Source organism: Bombus pyrosoma, linkage group LG6 (assembly GCF_014825855.1).
Source record: "Bombus pyrosoma isolate SC7728 linkage group LG6, ASM1482585v1, whole genome shotgun sequence".
Lineage (NCBI taxonomy): Eukaryota > Metazoa > Arthropoda > Insecta > Hymenoptera > Apidae > Bombus > Bombus pyrosoma.
Window position 1 is genome coordinate 16874135 of NC_057775.1, and position 14134 is coordinate 16888268.

At 34.2% G+C, this 14134-nt stretch overlaps 1 protein-coding gene across 16 annotated transcripts in view; it reads left to right on the forward strand.

Moving 5' to 3' along the window:
• The window catches only part of LOC122568451 (phospholipid-transporting ATPase ID), a 69592-nt gene that overhangs the window by 51456 nt on the left and 4002 nt on the right, over positions 1–14134 (forward strand). For 8 of the 16 annotated variants that reach the window (XM_043728181.1, XM_043728182.1, XM_043728184.1 and 5 more), the window contains 9 exons: positions 6497–6974; positions 9316–9374; positions 9497–9709; positions 10110–10315; positions 10412–10567; positions 10656–11298; positions 11981–12157; positions 12677–13418; positions 13495–13687. In XM_043728181.1, coding sequence (XP_043584116.1) covers positions 6497–6974; positions 9316–9374; positions 9497–9709; positions 10110–10315; positions 10412–10567; positions 10656–11298; positions 11981–12157; positions 12677–13418; positions 13495–13687 — 2867 coding nt within the window. Of the gene's footprint in view, position 1; positions 706–6496; positions 6975–9315; positions 9375–9496; positions 9710–10109; positions 10316–10411; positions 10568–10655; positions 11299–11980; positions 12158–12676; positions 13419–13494; positions 13688–14134 lie in introns of all 16 variants that reach the window. The other 8 variants (XM_043728192.1, XM_043728191.1, XM_043728189.1 and 5 more) reach the window with 6 other exon arrangements.

The window sequence follows — 14134 nt, forward strand, 5'->3', positions numbered from 1 at the left end:
GGATCAGGTGACAGGATGATTTCTTTACAGAAACCCCCTTCAACCACGTAGGAAGTCCGCGCCATCACTAGCAGATATCGAAAGTTACGCCTTCTTACAATAAATCTTTCAACGACCTCAAATGGTCCGAGTCTTCGACACGAAAACATTGTGTTGATACTGTCACGTGACACTATCGCTACGTATTTGTTGTTCCTTCGGTAGAAGAATCATCGTAGAGGAAGCAACGTGAAATCACGCTACGACGATTACTTGTGAATTAACCAACGACGTTAGCCAAATCAAAACTCAAAAACACGTGTGATAAAATCATCGGATTGTCGGTGATATTTCATTAAGTTGTTATTCACGAAAAATAGTGAGATCCTCGTAACACAAAATAGTACATGTTACTATTAGAAAAAAGATGCCGGTTAAAGGACACAACCGTCAGATGATTAGTAGAAACGTGAACGTAAACAGGCATCGTGATTCAACGAAAACAGAGTTAACGGGCTAATGCCGTCCTGCACCTGCAATGATTCGCGAGGACGAAGAAGAGGAGGGACCCAGGTGGAAATATGTAAGAGGCGAGGCGGACATCGTCTCGTCGGCACGGCTAAAGTGCCACGAGGAAGAAGAGGTTGGCCTTATACAAGGTTTATAGTTTGCGTAGGATAGACGATGAGCGTCGAGGTTGACACGCTGGAACTCGAGGTCTTCGAGGTGAGTCCTCCAATCCTCTCGAGGACACGACGAACGGAAGTCGCGCGGTGGCTTCGGCAAAAACGGAAAGACTTGCCCGAAGTCACGTCTAATTACATAGCCGATAGCGCGAGGTCGCTAGTAGAGCATATTTTAGTTCTTAGTAATGCAATGACACGATTACTGCCTTACAATAATTTACAAAAATATACGACTATCGTATGTCATATCTTTTTCACTAAAATTCGAATATGTATTTGTTTGTATCAATTGAATATCAATTCGAGTATAACGAGGTAAATTAATTTTCTATGAACATAATAATGTACTTTCGAGTTGTATCATGAACTTTGTTCAGTTTTCATTATCGCGTATATAATTTTTGAAAATTAAATACATGTCGTCTTCAAGCGATGAACGAGTGGAAATTTAATTTTTGAGAAGTACTTGAGACTTTAACCTTCTTGGTCGTTAAAAACTTGTATGTTTTTGTACATCTTCATTAGATTTCCGTTCGGTGGCTGTCGTGTGCCGTTTGACGATCAGTGCACTTCTTACGTGGTTCCCTGAGTGTACTAGAACATTCCTTAAATTAGGAAAATGATCTTCGTGCCTTTCTAAAAAGAAATATGCTTTTTACATCTCATAACGCCATCTTCTAATCTGCATAAAATTGTTCGTTTCATCTAGTTCTCTGGAATCTTGTTGTGCACTATAAGTTTGATTGGAGCTTGAAATGTAAGCTCTGCATAGTGTCTCTATGTTATTTCGTATGCACTAGTGTTTACGTATCTCGATATGAAAGTCCCATAAATTTCCGTTGTCTTACCGATGATTGTATACTTAACGCATAACGCGACGGCATATTCACCTCGTTTACCATTCTCAGATGAAACGTACAGAGAAAAGAAAACAAAGTAGCTTGTAAGTTTAAGCAAACTTTGCAATGACAAATGAAAAAAGAAAATACACGATGGCGCCGCGTTTTGCGACTTTTAAAATTACTCTGCATCTAGTGAGTTTATGATCCTACTGACTGAATTAAAGAGATTTTATTAACATACATATATTGAAAACATTTTGCAATTAGAATGTATGCTACAAACTCTGAAAATATTAATATGATATTCGTTATTAATAACCAAAATCAGAACATCTGTCATAGGTAAAACTAGGAGATAGATGTACGTGCGAATAAGCCAATTGCCTTGGGGTTATATCATATATTAACCTGCAATCGCTATATGAACTGTTTCAATTAAGTGCCATGCCGTAAATAGATATATATCTAGAGTCTGGTTTTTCTTTAGTTCATACATATATAGGGTGATCCCTCTCGGAATCGGGTCGCTTCGTTATTCCCCTTGCTATTAGTTGTAAAAGTTATAAAAATTTATAATTTGTGATAAGTTATAAAAATTTAAGTGTGAAAACATTAAATGGTTCTTATTAAATGATTATTTATGGAAATATTATGGAAATTGTATCGTAATTTTTGAACCAAATTAATACCGCACTTTTATATGCGGTAGTAATTTTCTTTTAAATAGTTTCGTTGAATATGTTATGCGAATATTTTAGTATCAAGCAAATTATGCTTTAAAGAAATGAATTGTAACAGATATTGAAATAATATTTTGTGATATGAGCACAAGAAATAATTGGAGGTTATATTTGTAACAAATTACACAATTTACGTATACAGTAGTAATTGAACAACTTATTTTCTAGTCTTTAAACACAAACGAGAAAATAATTACCGATACGACAGTCAAATTTGTTTCACGCAGTCATAATAAGTTAAATAATAAATACATATATGCCATCATGACCATGCGCGCTAAGCAAGCAACGATCAACGTTCAAGGTAATCGTTGAAATCCGATTAACGAAAGTACAAATTGTTGCATCAGTGGAATCCTTACGTGAATTCATTCTTTAAATTATCCTTCAAATTTAAGAATAGATAAAATAAAAAATAAAATTACATTATCAAATCAAATTAATTATAAACCAATTATAAAATCATTATATCGTGAAAATAAAAGATAATAGAAAATAATAATTTACATAAGATGTAATTTTTTCTACATATATATATGTAAAATGTATGTATGTATATATATTTTATATATATATGTTATATGAAGCATGAAAAAAGGTGGAGAGTAAGGTGAGCATTAGGTCAATCGGTAAGATGCCAGTTTCAGTCAAGCGGAGGTCCCCAGTTCGAATCCTCCTTCAGTGGAAATCTTGAAATAAATTCTTCGTTCGGTTTTTCCACTATTTCTTACCGATTTTCCACGCAAGTCTAATCTTGTTGTGCGTAATGTGAATGTTACGTGTAGCAGTTAACCAACTTGCAAGAATAAAGAAGTGGTGAGGTATTTATGAGCCAGTTTGTGGGGAATTTCTTCAGAGTGGTCAAGCAAACTTCACACAAACGATTTTTTTTTCAATATCATAGATTGGTGATATAAATCGATCAAGATATCTATCATAATTTTTAATCGATGTTTGATTTGTTGCGAAAATTATAATGACTTTATAAGAAATTAACATTCGTTTCTATATCTCATCAAGGATTTTATACTCGATTTATGTACATGCATCTATGTCAATGAAAATAACAAAAAATAATGATATGGAGTTTTGCACCGTTGAAAACAATTAAAGAATAATTCATTTACGTAACATTTACATAATTTCATCATTTATATGATTTTACAAATTAAAGTAAAAATATTATTCCAATAGATGTACATATTTGCTGAGTTAAACAGACGTGACTAGAAATTTTTTTGATTTGCAATTTAGAACGATATAAATTCTATATAACTATACACTTAAAAAAAAAAAAAAAAAAAAAATTGGTAACATCTTCAAACGAGAACTGCTCCCTGAATTTATGAGAGACTTGGTAAACGATTCCGGTTGATCTTTAATCTTACCATTAATTATCATCAAAGTAATAAGTCTTAATTACATACAGACAGACCTTATTCTTAATTAATATTATCATAAATTTTCTTCGAGTTCTTAAAATGTTTCTGTTCGCGGTATTTATAGTATTCATTGCAAATTACAATATTTACAGCGCAAAACGTAAAATCTAAGGAAAAGAAATGAAAGAAAGAATGGAGTAAATTCTTGGAAATCCCTTTCATAATTGCGATGTCAGAGAACGAAATTCAATCATATAAACTGACTGAAAACAAAGAATTAGACTTTAATGGGGTTAACCAAGCTGCGATTCTCGAGCTTTTGTATTTCCATCTTGCTTCCAATCTTACTTTCGCAATAATAATTTTAGCAAAGACGAAAGATTTGTAGTGTTTTAAGAAGATATTCAACATAAAATTGTGGCGACAAATCGTGTATTCAAATAAGTTTCTCATATTTTCTTCACGCCTGAATTATCGTAGAACGTTAAAAAAATGTTCAGTCGACTTGTAAATAACCGAAGCAACATAGTTATAGAAATTAAGAAACACGAGGGATACATGAAATACTTTATCCTAATGGAGTGTAATAATCCTCGATAAATGGCGTTAAGCACGGTAACTCGAACGGATCTGCGTAACACAATAAAGATCCGTTATAGCCACTCAACTTTACGGTCATCTGCATATCGCGGCTTTATTGCAGACGCCGGAAAAGTCTGTCGACTTGTATCATACGCTGTCCATGACACATTTTCGCACGCGACCAAGTCATTCTACTATCCTGTACTTTTAACAGTTTTCAAATGCGACGCTTTCTGGAACATCGACGACGATATTTAATCATTTTTCTATACCCTTCTCACCAACAACGTACTTATAAGCATATATAATAGAGACCGGTCAGAGGCGTCTACGACGGAAAATGGAAACCAATCGATAACTTCTTACATGTAGAATAGACACGTATCCTACATGTACAAACTTGTTCCATTCAAACCGATTCACATGCTCTCTCCAGATTGTTTTTGCTCGATAAAGCGTTCATCATTCTGTGATCGATTGTACGATAACAGAATCGCATTAGAAAATCCATTTCTCAAGAGAATGTCAATGTTTTGGCAGAATTTTGAAGATTTAAGTAAGAGTATTATCTTGCACTATTTAATTGCAGATCTTGTCTGATCTTTCAAATAATATGTAAAATAAAAATCTTGAACTTAAATTATTTAACAGGCAAAAAAATTGTTTTTTCTTTTTTTTTCAACTTTTCTACTTGTCACACGAGAAATACAAGCGATTTATACAAACATCGTTACATTTAGAAACGTATCATTCAAAGCGTAATTGTAAGGGATTTGCCATCGCGATCACTCTATGATTAAGTAGTCTAACATGACTATTTCACATTATCCTTCGAAGTTCAGTAAAAATTTTAATTTCTTTCAATTAATCAACTACTTTAACCTTCGATCTCTTACATGCATGTCTTTTCAATCATAAATACGTATAAACTGTTGTATCTCATCTTCCCAAGGAATGACTATAGGATTTAATGCGCGTTTAGTACGCTTGTTGTTGGAGTATTCGCGGTGCAACAATGTGAATGTAAGTCGATCTTTTAGCTTGTCCCGAATCGAAAAAACAAATTTAAAGAGACGCGTTTAGGGAACTCTCTTTCCACTCGGTATTCTGGCTCTTTTCTCCTTTCGACGAAATAGATCTTTCCGGTAACCTGTGCATCGTTAGCTTGTTTTCCTTTCTCCTTGGGGCTGTGTAAACAGCGAGGGAAAATAGAAATCACGACCATTAATGATTCACCATGAATGCCGTTCGATTACTCTTGTTTAAATCTATTTAAATCCCTATCGTGCGTATTCTCTTTTGTAGCAATTCCCAACTCTTTCGAATCGGAGAATAGAACTTTTCGAACGAGCTATAGGTACGTGGGGAATTGCGATTCTTCTAATCTCTCCAAGATATAAACTGGTTTAAGACCGAACGATGAATATTCACGATCTATAATTATACCTTCTGCGTTCTTGCACAACCGTTTCCCCGTTTTACTGATCGAGTATGACAACTCAGTTTCCGAATGAATTAAAGTGGACGGATATTTTAATGAATATTTTCTGTCCATATAATATTTCTTCTTTTTATAGCAGAAAGATGTTTTTAGAGAAAACTTACTTATTTGGAAAATTAGAGTTGAAACGAGATATTTAACAATGGTGAAAGAATTATAGATTAGACATTAAATCTTTCAAGTAGTCTAATAGCGTTATTTATCTTTCCTTAAAGCTAAGGATTTTTTTATGAACTACAAATGCTTAAGCTAAGGCCAGCTTTTCGCCGTTTTTAGAATAGTTTATTTGTTAACATCCGAACTGAAGTAGCAATAGGAGCATAAAATATACTTCTTAAAATAAGATAAATTAAACAGATCCATTCATAGCAAACATACCTAGTCTACTTCGTATCAAACTTACATTTAAATGTTTGAACACGATCACATTACCTCAATATATTAACCATTAAGAGGGTGAAAGATTTTACATCAAACTAAATTTAGGTTTCTGAATCAAACATGTTCGCACGTTATCTGAATATATAACCGTTAAGGATGATCAAAGAATGTACACTAAACTCACATGTAAGTTTTTAAATTAGATAGAACCGTAAAAAAAGGAGGACAAAATTAAAAAAAATGAAAAAATTGAAAATTAAGAAATAAGTGGGAAAATCTGAAATGAGCACACAGGGAGCCACGAGGAAGGTACGTTGGTCGTGTTAAACGGCGTGTCCTCGACCAATCGTTACCCGTTTCCATCGCGAAGCCTGTAACGCAATGTTGTCGTGTGATAACCAAGGTGAAGGACTGCGACGAGGCGGACAAAGTCTCGGTAGCGTGCACTGCGACAAAATCGGACGCGGAAGATAGCCGGAAAGGATCGACGACTGCCGCGTCAGTGTGCAACGATGACGAGAATTCTGGTACCCGACGAAAAAAGAAGAAACGTCGAAAAACAAGGAAAAAACTGCAGCTGCAACAATTGCAGCTGGAATCTACCGACAGCCAAGTGCATTCGGTGGTGAATCTGCCATCGTCTTCCGACGAAGTCGAGGCGGTTGGCGAATGTTCGAAAAGAGACTCATCCAGCAGCTTAGGTGGCACGAGCAGGCATAACACCCTAAGGGAATCTTTGCTCACCGTGCTAGGCAAGCTGGTGATCTGGAAAGGCACTAGGTACCGTTCGTCTACCGCTGCGTCTTCTTCACCCTCCGCACCGCCAAATTCACCGCCCCCGACCGAGTGCATAGGACGTAGCACTTCCTTTTTTTCCAGCGGTGAGTTAATTACTCACGAATTTTCATTATGTAACTTTGCCAACAGTTTTCTTTAATACGAGCGTGTCCGGGCTATAATTGATTGGATCAGCGTTTTCGAAGTTTTATTCAAGAATGAAATGGCCTTGTTACTTGATTACGAATTAAGATTGTTTTAAGGTTGAAATGAGAAACGAAGGAAACGGTATTAGATTCGCTGTTCCCTTTCTGAGCTTCCTTTCTCCTATAGCTACGATTTGTGAAGGGAAAGAGCTGCGTAAGAGGCGCCACCTGTGAACAGCATTCCACTAAATTCCACGATAAAGATTGTTTATACGAGCTGGTTTCCCGAGAATCGAGAAATGTCTTTGAATTCTTTTGACGATCCAATTTTGAACTTGAATTTTGGATAGTTTTGCTATCGATCGGTGTTTTATGCTTCTTTCATTCCAATGTGTCTTTTTGGAAAATAATTTCGAAGTATTTTATAACACTTCTTATCGAGAAGTTCAGAAAATATATAGAGGAAAAAATAAGAATTATTACCTCAAGTATGTGCAAAATTACGAAAATTTTGGGGAAAAAAAAAAGAAAGCTTTAGAATGAAGGAATCTTTACGATCCTGATGATGTAATAGCTCCTTTCAAATTCTGTTACTTTGTTTTTTTAAATCATTTTTATTATTGAAGGTTTACATAACAATATTTATTGTCTCATACCAAATATCACGGAACTCAACAATGCAAATTGAAAAAATAAATGCGAAATGTAGAACGGCTTTCTGCTATACGAAATTCTGTTTTCAAGCAAATCGATGCTGAAGATTCATTCAAGTACGCGTGCACTTAAGCGTGACCTCACCGATACCTCGGTCTAATGGACATCGCTCTGCACTACTTATATCGCCGTTCGTGTTTACGATATTAAACAATAATAAAATTAAACAATAAAATAAAATTGCTCTTCTTCGACACTGTTCTTGTTTTTATTAATATAAAAATTATCGAAAATAACTTTTTTCTTTTCTCGACATAATCACGTTCCATGTATTACGCTTTTATAATGACACTCAATAAATTTGCAATACTTGCAATTTGCATACTGAATTGCTATTTTTTGTTCAGAAGTAAAATTTCGTATGAAAAATTAGCACTCTATACTTTCTCTGCAATTTTTTTTATATACCTTTTTCTAGCTGTAATATACTAGCTTATTCTTATTAGGAATATTCAAAATACAAGTAGCGGAGGACTAAAATCTTTATCTTTTTGTGGACCAAATGCCCGTATTGCGTAATTGGTAGAACGAGGTTATTATTGTGACTGCAGCAAAACGTCGAGTAGAATAATAAATACATTCTGCGTATATCTTATTCGTTAATAGAGGAATGTAAGAAACTTGCAAACGTACAATTTCTGCATTATTACATTTCCTTTTTTACATTTGACTCAACTCATATTATTGAGTTTTTGCCAACATTATAATTAAATTACTACAGAAAATCTGAGTTGTACAAATTGTTTAAATGTTAACAGTACTATCGAATATTTATTATCCTATTATTGGAACAAGGTCATTTCAACTTCCATAAAAGACAGAACAGGACATATATATATATATAATGATTTAGATGTGGTATTTATGATGACGAAACTATTTTCTAAAAATGACACAATACGATTTGTCTCCAAAAGTTCTTTATAACTTTATTTTAAATATACAAGATTCTCTGTATATAATTTGAAATAGAAATTAGTGTTTTACATGAGACATCTCATAACACTTACAAAAGATTAACGTTTAATTAGAAATAATATTGAATATTTGCGTTCAATATTTCCTGCTAAGAGTTTGCAGTAAAATTAATAATCAGACCGCGTGGGTAACGAAACGGAAAAACGACATTTATACATTTTAGCGCACATTTGGACAGAACTGTTACAATAATGTACGAATGTCAGGGAAAAACTATAGCACATTACTCAACTTGGTGATTCCTACGTAATCTTGTAATTCATTCTGTTTCCAAAATGCAATCCGCAATACCTGGCGCTCTTGGCCACCTCTCGTATATGTATTATGCGACGAATGAGTTCACTTTAATCGATTCAACGGTGTGTATATTTAATTTTAATTTCGGGTGTATATCCAGTTCCTATTTTGCTAAACACTTATTTTTTTTAAATAACTATACACCATAGTTAAAATTGAGATCATTATCGTAATGCAGAAGGAAACTTAACAGACCATACCGTTTAAAATGAGAATCATTAATTTTCTTTGTGCGAACAACTACGTATAATTTGATGATCTTATAATTATCGCAATCCAATAATCATGTCTGTTTCTTTTTCTTTTTCAGAAACGGAGAGGAGAATTCGCGCCAATAATCGCGAGTTCAACTCACAGTTTAATTATGCGGTAAGATCGAAATACGGTCCCGTAATTCCTTTTTTCCATGCAATAATTGAAGCTCGAGAAAACAGTACCGATAATGACGAGACTCGTTTCATTTTTGTTTTTCTTTTTCATCTTTCTTGCAGAACAACTACATCAAGACGTCCAAGTATTCGGTTCTGACGTTCCTACCGTTAAATTTGTTCGAGCAATTTCAGCGGCTCGCTAACTTTTACTTCCTATGCCTGCTGGTGCTTCAGATGATCCCCGCTATCTCCTCCTTGACCCCCATCACCACAGCCATACCCCTTATAGGGGTGCTCATGCTCACTGCCGTCAAAGATGCCTACGACGATTTTGTAAGTCGATCAAAACTGCGAAATTATCTTTCTAGGTAACCAATAAATAAAGTATATTTCTAATACTGCTGCTCTCCTTGAGTCTATATAATCCAAAATTGATGTTATATTTTAATAGATAATCTTTGTGTATTCCATGTATTTTTCTACATAGAGATACAAACGTGAAGAAACAGCGAGAAGAACAGTAGAGTTAAGATCATACAGTGGCTAGAAAAAATATTTACACTCTATTGTATTTACTGTAGCAGCAGTTAGCTATTAATTAATTAGATTTAAGTATATTAAATTTTGTATCATTTAGCAGTACCTTCATACGATTACAAAAATTTGATACTATGAAAATGAAGTGTATGGAACCTAATGAGAAAACGTAATTAAACGTATTTCGTTTCTTTAGCAACGGCACAGCAGTGACTCGCAAGTGAACAATCGAAAATCTCAAACGTTGCGAGGTACTAGTCTTCGTGAAGAGAAATGGTCGCAAGTGCAAGTAGGCGATGTAATTAGAATGGAAAACGATCAATTTGTCGCAGCCGACGTGCTTCTTTTATCTACTAGTGAGCCAAATGGTCTTTGTTATATCGAAACCGCAGAATTAGATGGGTTAGTATCTTTTTATTGAAATCGTGATACAGTACTTTTGCTTTGAGAAAGGGAAGAATAAGAATGGAAAAATGCTAATACATTTGGTCATTTTAGGGAGACGAATTTGAAGTGTCGGCAGTGTTTACCTGAAACTGCCGAAATGATGGATAGTCATGAATTGATTGGTCAATTTGACGGAGAAATTGTTTGCGAAACTCCTAATAATTTGTTGAATAAATTTGATGGTACTCTTACGTGGAAAGGACGAAAGTAAGTAATCGTTCCCGTTAGTTCTATTACATTCAACACGATATAAATACACATATGTTAAAACTGTTTTATGTGTAATACATTACAGATACCCATTGGACAACGACAAGATTATATTACGAGGTTGCGTGCTCCGAAATACGCAATGGTGCTATGGCGTGGTCATCTTTGCAGGCAAGGATACCAAATTAATGCAAAACTCAGGGAAGACCAAATTTAAGAGGACTTCTATAGATAGGCTGCTGAATCTTCTCATCATCGGGATAGTGTTCTTTTTACTTTCTATGTGTTTGTTCTGTATGATCGGCTGTGGTATTTGGGAAAGTCTTGTAGGCCGTTATTTTCAAGTGTATCTACCCTGGGACTCGTTGGTGCCTAGCGAGCCTATGGCAGGTGCCACAGTGATCGCTCTGCTTGTGTTCTTTTCTTATGCTATCGTATTGAACACAGTGGTGCCAATCAGTTTATACGTGAGTGTCGAAGTTATCAGATTCGTTCAATCGTTTTTGATCAACTGGGATGAAGAGATGTATTATGCACCTACGAACACACACGCTAAAGCAAGGACTACTACATTAAACGAGGAGTTGGGACAAATAGAATATATATTTTCCGATAAAACCGGAACATTAACACAGAATATCATGACTTTTAACAAGTGTTCTGTGGCAGGAAAATGTTATGGGGACATTATCGACGATGTTACCGGGGAAGTCGTCGATGTAAGTGAGGTGAGTCTGTTTATCTCTTTATCCATATTCAGACTCGATGCGGATGATGGGGTACGTTATTATTAGTTTGTTGTATAAAGAAATCGGTCGTCTTTTTCACTAGCTTTAATGATTTTGTAAAAGTGTTTTACTTTTAAGTTCAATTTAAGTTCAATATTTTTGTTATCGTTGCACTGAGACTCATTGTGATTTATATTTTTCAATACTTCAGTGTTATTTGAGTTCCTCCGTTATGTACATGTTTTATATCAAGAAATATAGATAATTTATTGATTTGGAATGGCAAGTTTGTTTCTTAAAAAAGATACTTGCTTAATTACAGATTTTTTGTTGTATTTTCAAATCACAAATTATTATATTTAATAAACTTAATCATCTAGCATTGATATATCCACACATCGGTTTCATTCATTTCATATTTGTTATCAAGAAAGAATGCAATTGTTTATAAGGTGAAGATATAATGTATTGACACGGTGCCCGAGATTTCATTAAAATGAAAATTTTTATTTATTTTACTTAATAGTATAACTATGTTAAGTGAGTAAATATCAAATAAAAGTTGTTAGTTCTGTAATTTCTTCTTGGTAACAAAATGCAAACAATAGAATCATTTCACAGTTTGGCCATATTTTGCATAAGTTTTCATGTACATCACTTAGCATGTGTGTGCTGCATGTAGACGAACAAAGCTGCCCGAACACCTACGATGCGATGGAAAAATGGACAAGAATTTGTTCAAGTTTATACACCTATAAGTGGTCCAAACGTACGTCTACTGGAACAGGTGGATAGGATATCCAATATAATTGGAGAGCCAGGCCCAATTGGCAGTCCGATGGTTCCACATAAACTTTCTGTACGCATGACAATAATTAACACATCTCTTCCACAAACGGAGAAAATTTTACGCATTATTCAGCTTATTTTTTTCCGTTATTATCCTATCTGTATGCTATGGTAGCTAGATACGTTGTAAAAGAATTACTAAACGTACAAAATTTAACAAATGTTTCGGCTTTAGTATGTAGCAATTACTAACTGTTGCTTTCCAATCGTTGTCTATATTTTCTAATACATTAGATGCATGCGTAGTACCCTACTTTTTCTTACAAGTAAATTCAATTGCTCTTATACTGCTTAAATGTTGAACACTAATTTTCACAATGCTTTAAAGAAATTATAAAATTGTAATATCTATAACTATAATCTCATATGTGTCTGCCGACTTGACCGAATCTATTTATATGGAGGCAAGGTATTTATTTTAATTTCTAACATTTCCGTTTCCACATACTTACTATCTTTTGTGTGTTATACTAACACATTGTAGTGCACAAAAAATCGTTTCTAAATGTAATTTAATGTACGTTTACAGACATTCCCAGCATTGGATTTCTCCTTCAACAAGGATTACGAACCGGAATTCAAGTTCTATGATTCTGCATTACTCGATGCTGTAAGAGGGAATAACGAAGATGTTCATAGTTTCTTTCGATTGTTGGCACTTTGTCATACTGTTATGCCGGAAGAAAAAAACGGCAAACTAGAATATCAAGCACAGTCACCGGATGAGGCTGCCCTTGTATCTGCCGCTAGAAACTTTGGTTTTGTATTCAAAGAGAGATCTCCAAATAGTATAACAATTGAAGTTATGGGAAAACGTGAAATATACGAGCTACTTTGCATTTTGGACTTTAATAATGTTAGGAAAAGAATGTCTGTAATTTTGAGGAAGGACGGACATCTTAGGCTATATTGCAAAGGAGCGGACAATGTTATTTATGAACGATTAAAAAAAGGCAGTGAGGATATCACGTCAAAAACATTGGAACATCTTAATAAATTTGCGGGTGAGGGCTTAAGAACATTGTGCCTTTCGGTCAGAGATCTAGATGAACAATTTTTCAATGATTGGAAGCAACGTCATCAAGAAGCTGCCATGAGTCAAGAAAATAGGGATGATAAATTGGATGCGATTTATGAAGAAATAGAAAAGGATATGACATTATTAGGCGCTACTGCCATTGAAGATAAGTTGCAAGATGGTGTACCTCAAACTATTGCTAATTTAGCTCTGGCTGGTATTAAAATATGGGTATTAACTGGTGACAAACAAGGTATTGTTTTAAAATCATTATCTTAATCTGTACACACCATAAATAAATATTTATGTTGTTTTATATTTTTATACAGAAACAGCTATCAATATTGGCTATTCCTGCCAGTTGCTGACAGATGATCTTACAGATGTTTTTATAGTAGATTCCACTACTTATGACGGTGTTGAAAATCAGTTATCGCGATACTTGGAAACTATCAAAACAACTTCTGGTCATCAAAATCGGCCAACTCTCTCCGTTGTCACATTCAGGTGGGACAAGGAAAGGTCAGGCACATGAAAGAGACGGAGTACCAATCATTAACCTTTTCCATATCTCAATCTGACTAATTAACGCATTTATTTTAAAAGTTTCTCTTTCATATTGAATGTGGCATCATGTTCTGTGTAATGCTTTCTTCGTCTGGTTATGCCTAAGAATTTATAAATATTTCAGATCTAGAATTTCTGTCTCCAATATTAAATTCAAATAATAAGATTCAATATAAAAAATCATTGATCACGAATTATGCATTCTCAATAATATTGCTATTAATAAGTACCAATTAGTTTAAATATTCTTTAGCATGCAATATGATATTCCAAAAGTATTGATAAGTTAAACTGCACCAATACATGTCAATTCAATTTATCATATATGCAACAATATAAATTTTATTATATTTAAATTGATTTAAGTTTCAATTATACAGTTAAATTATATATTTGCATGCA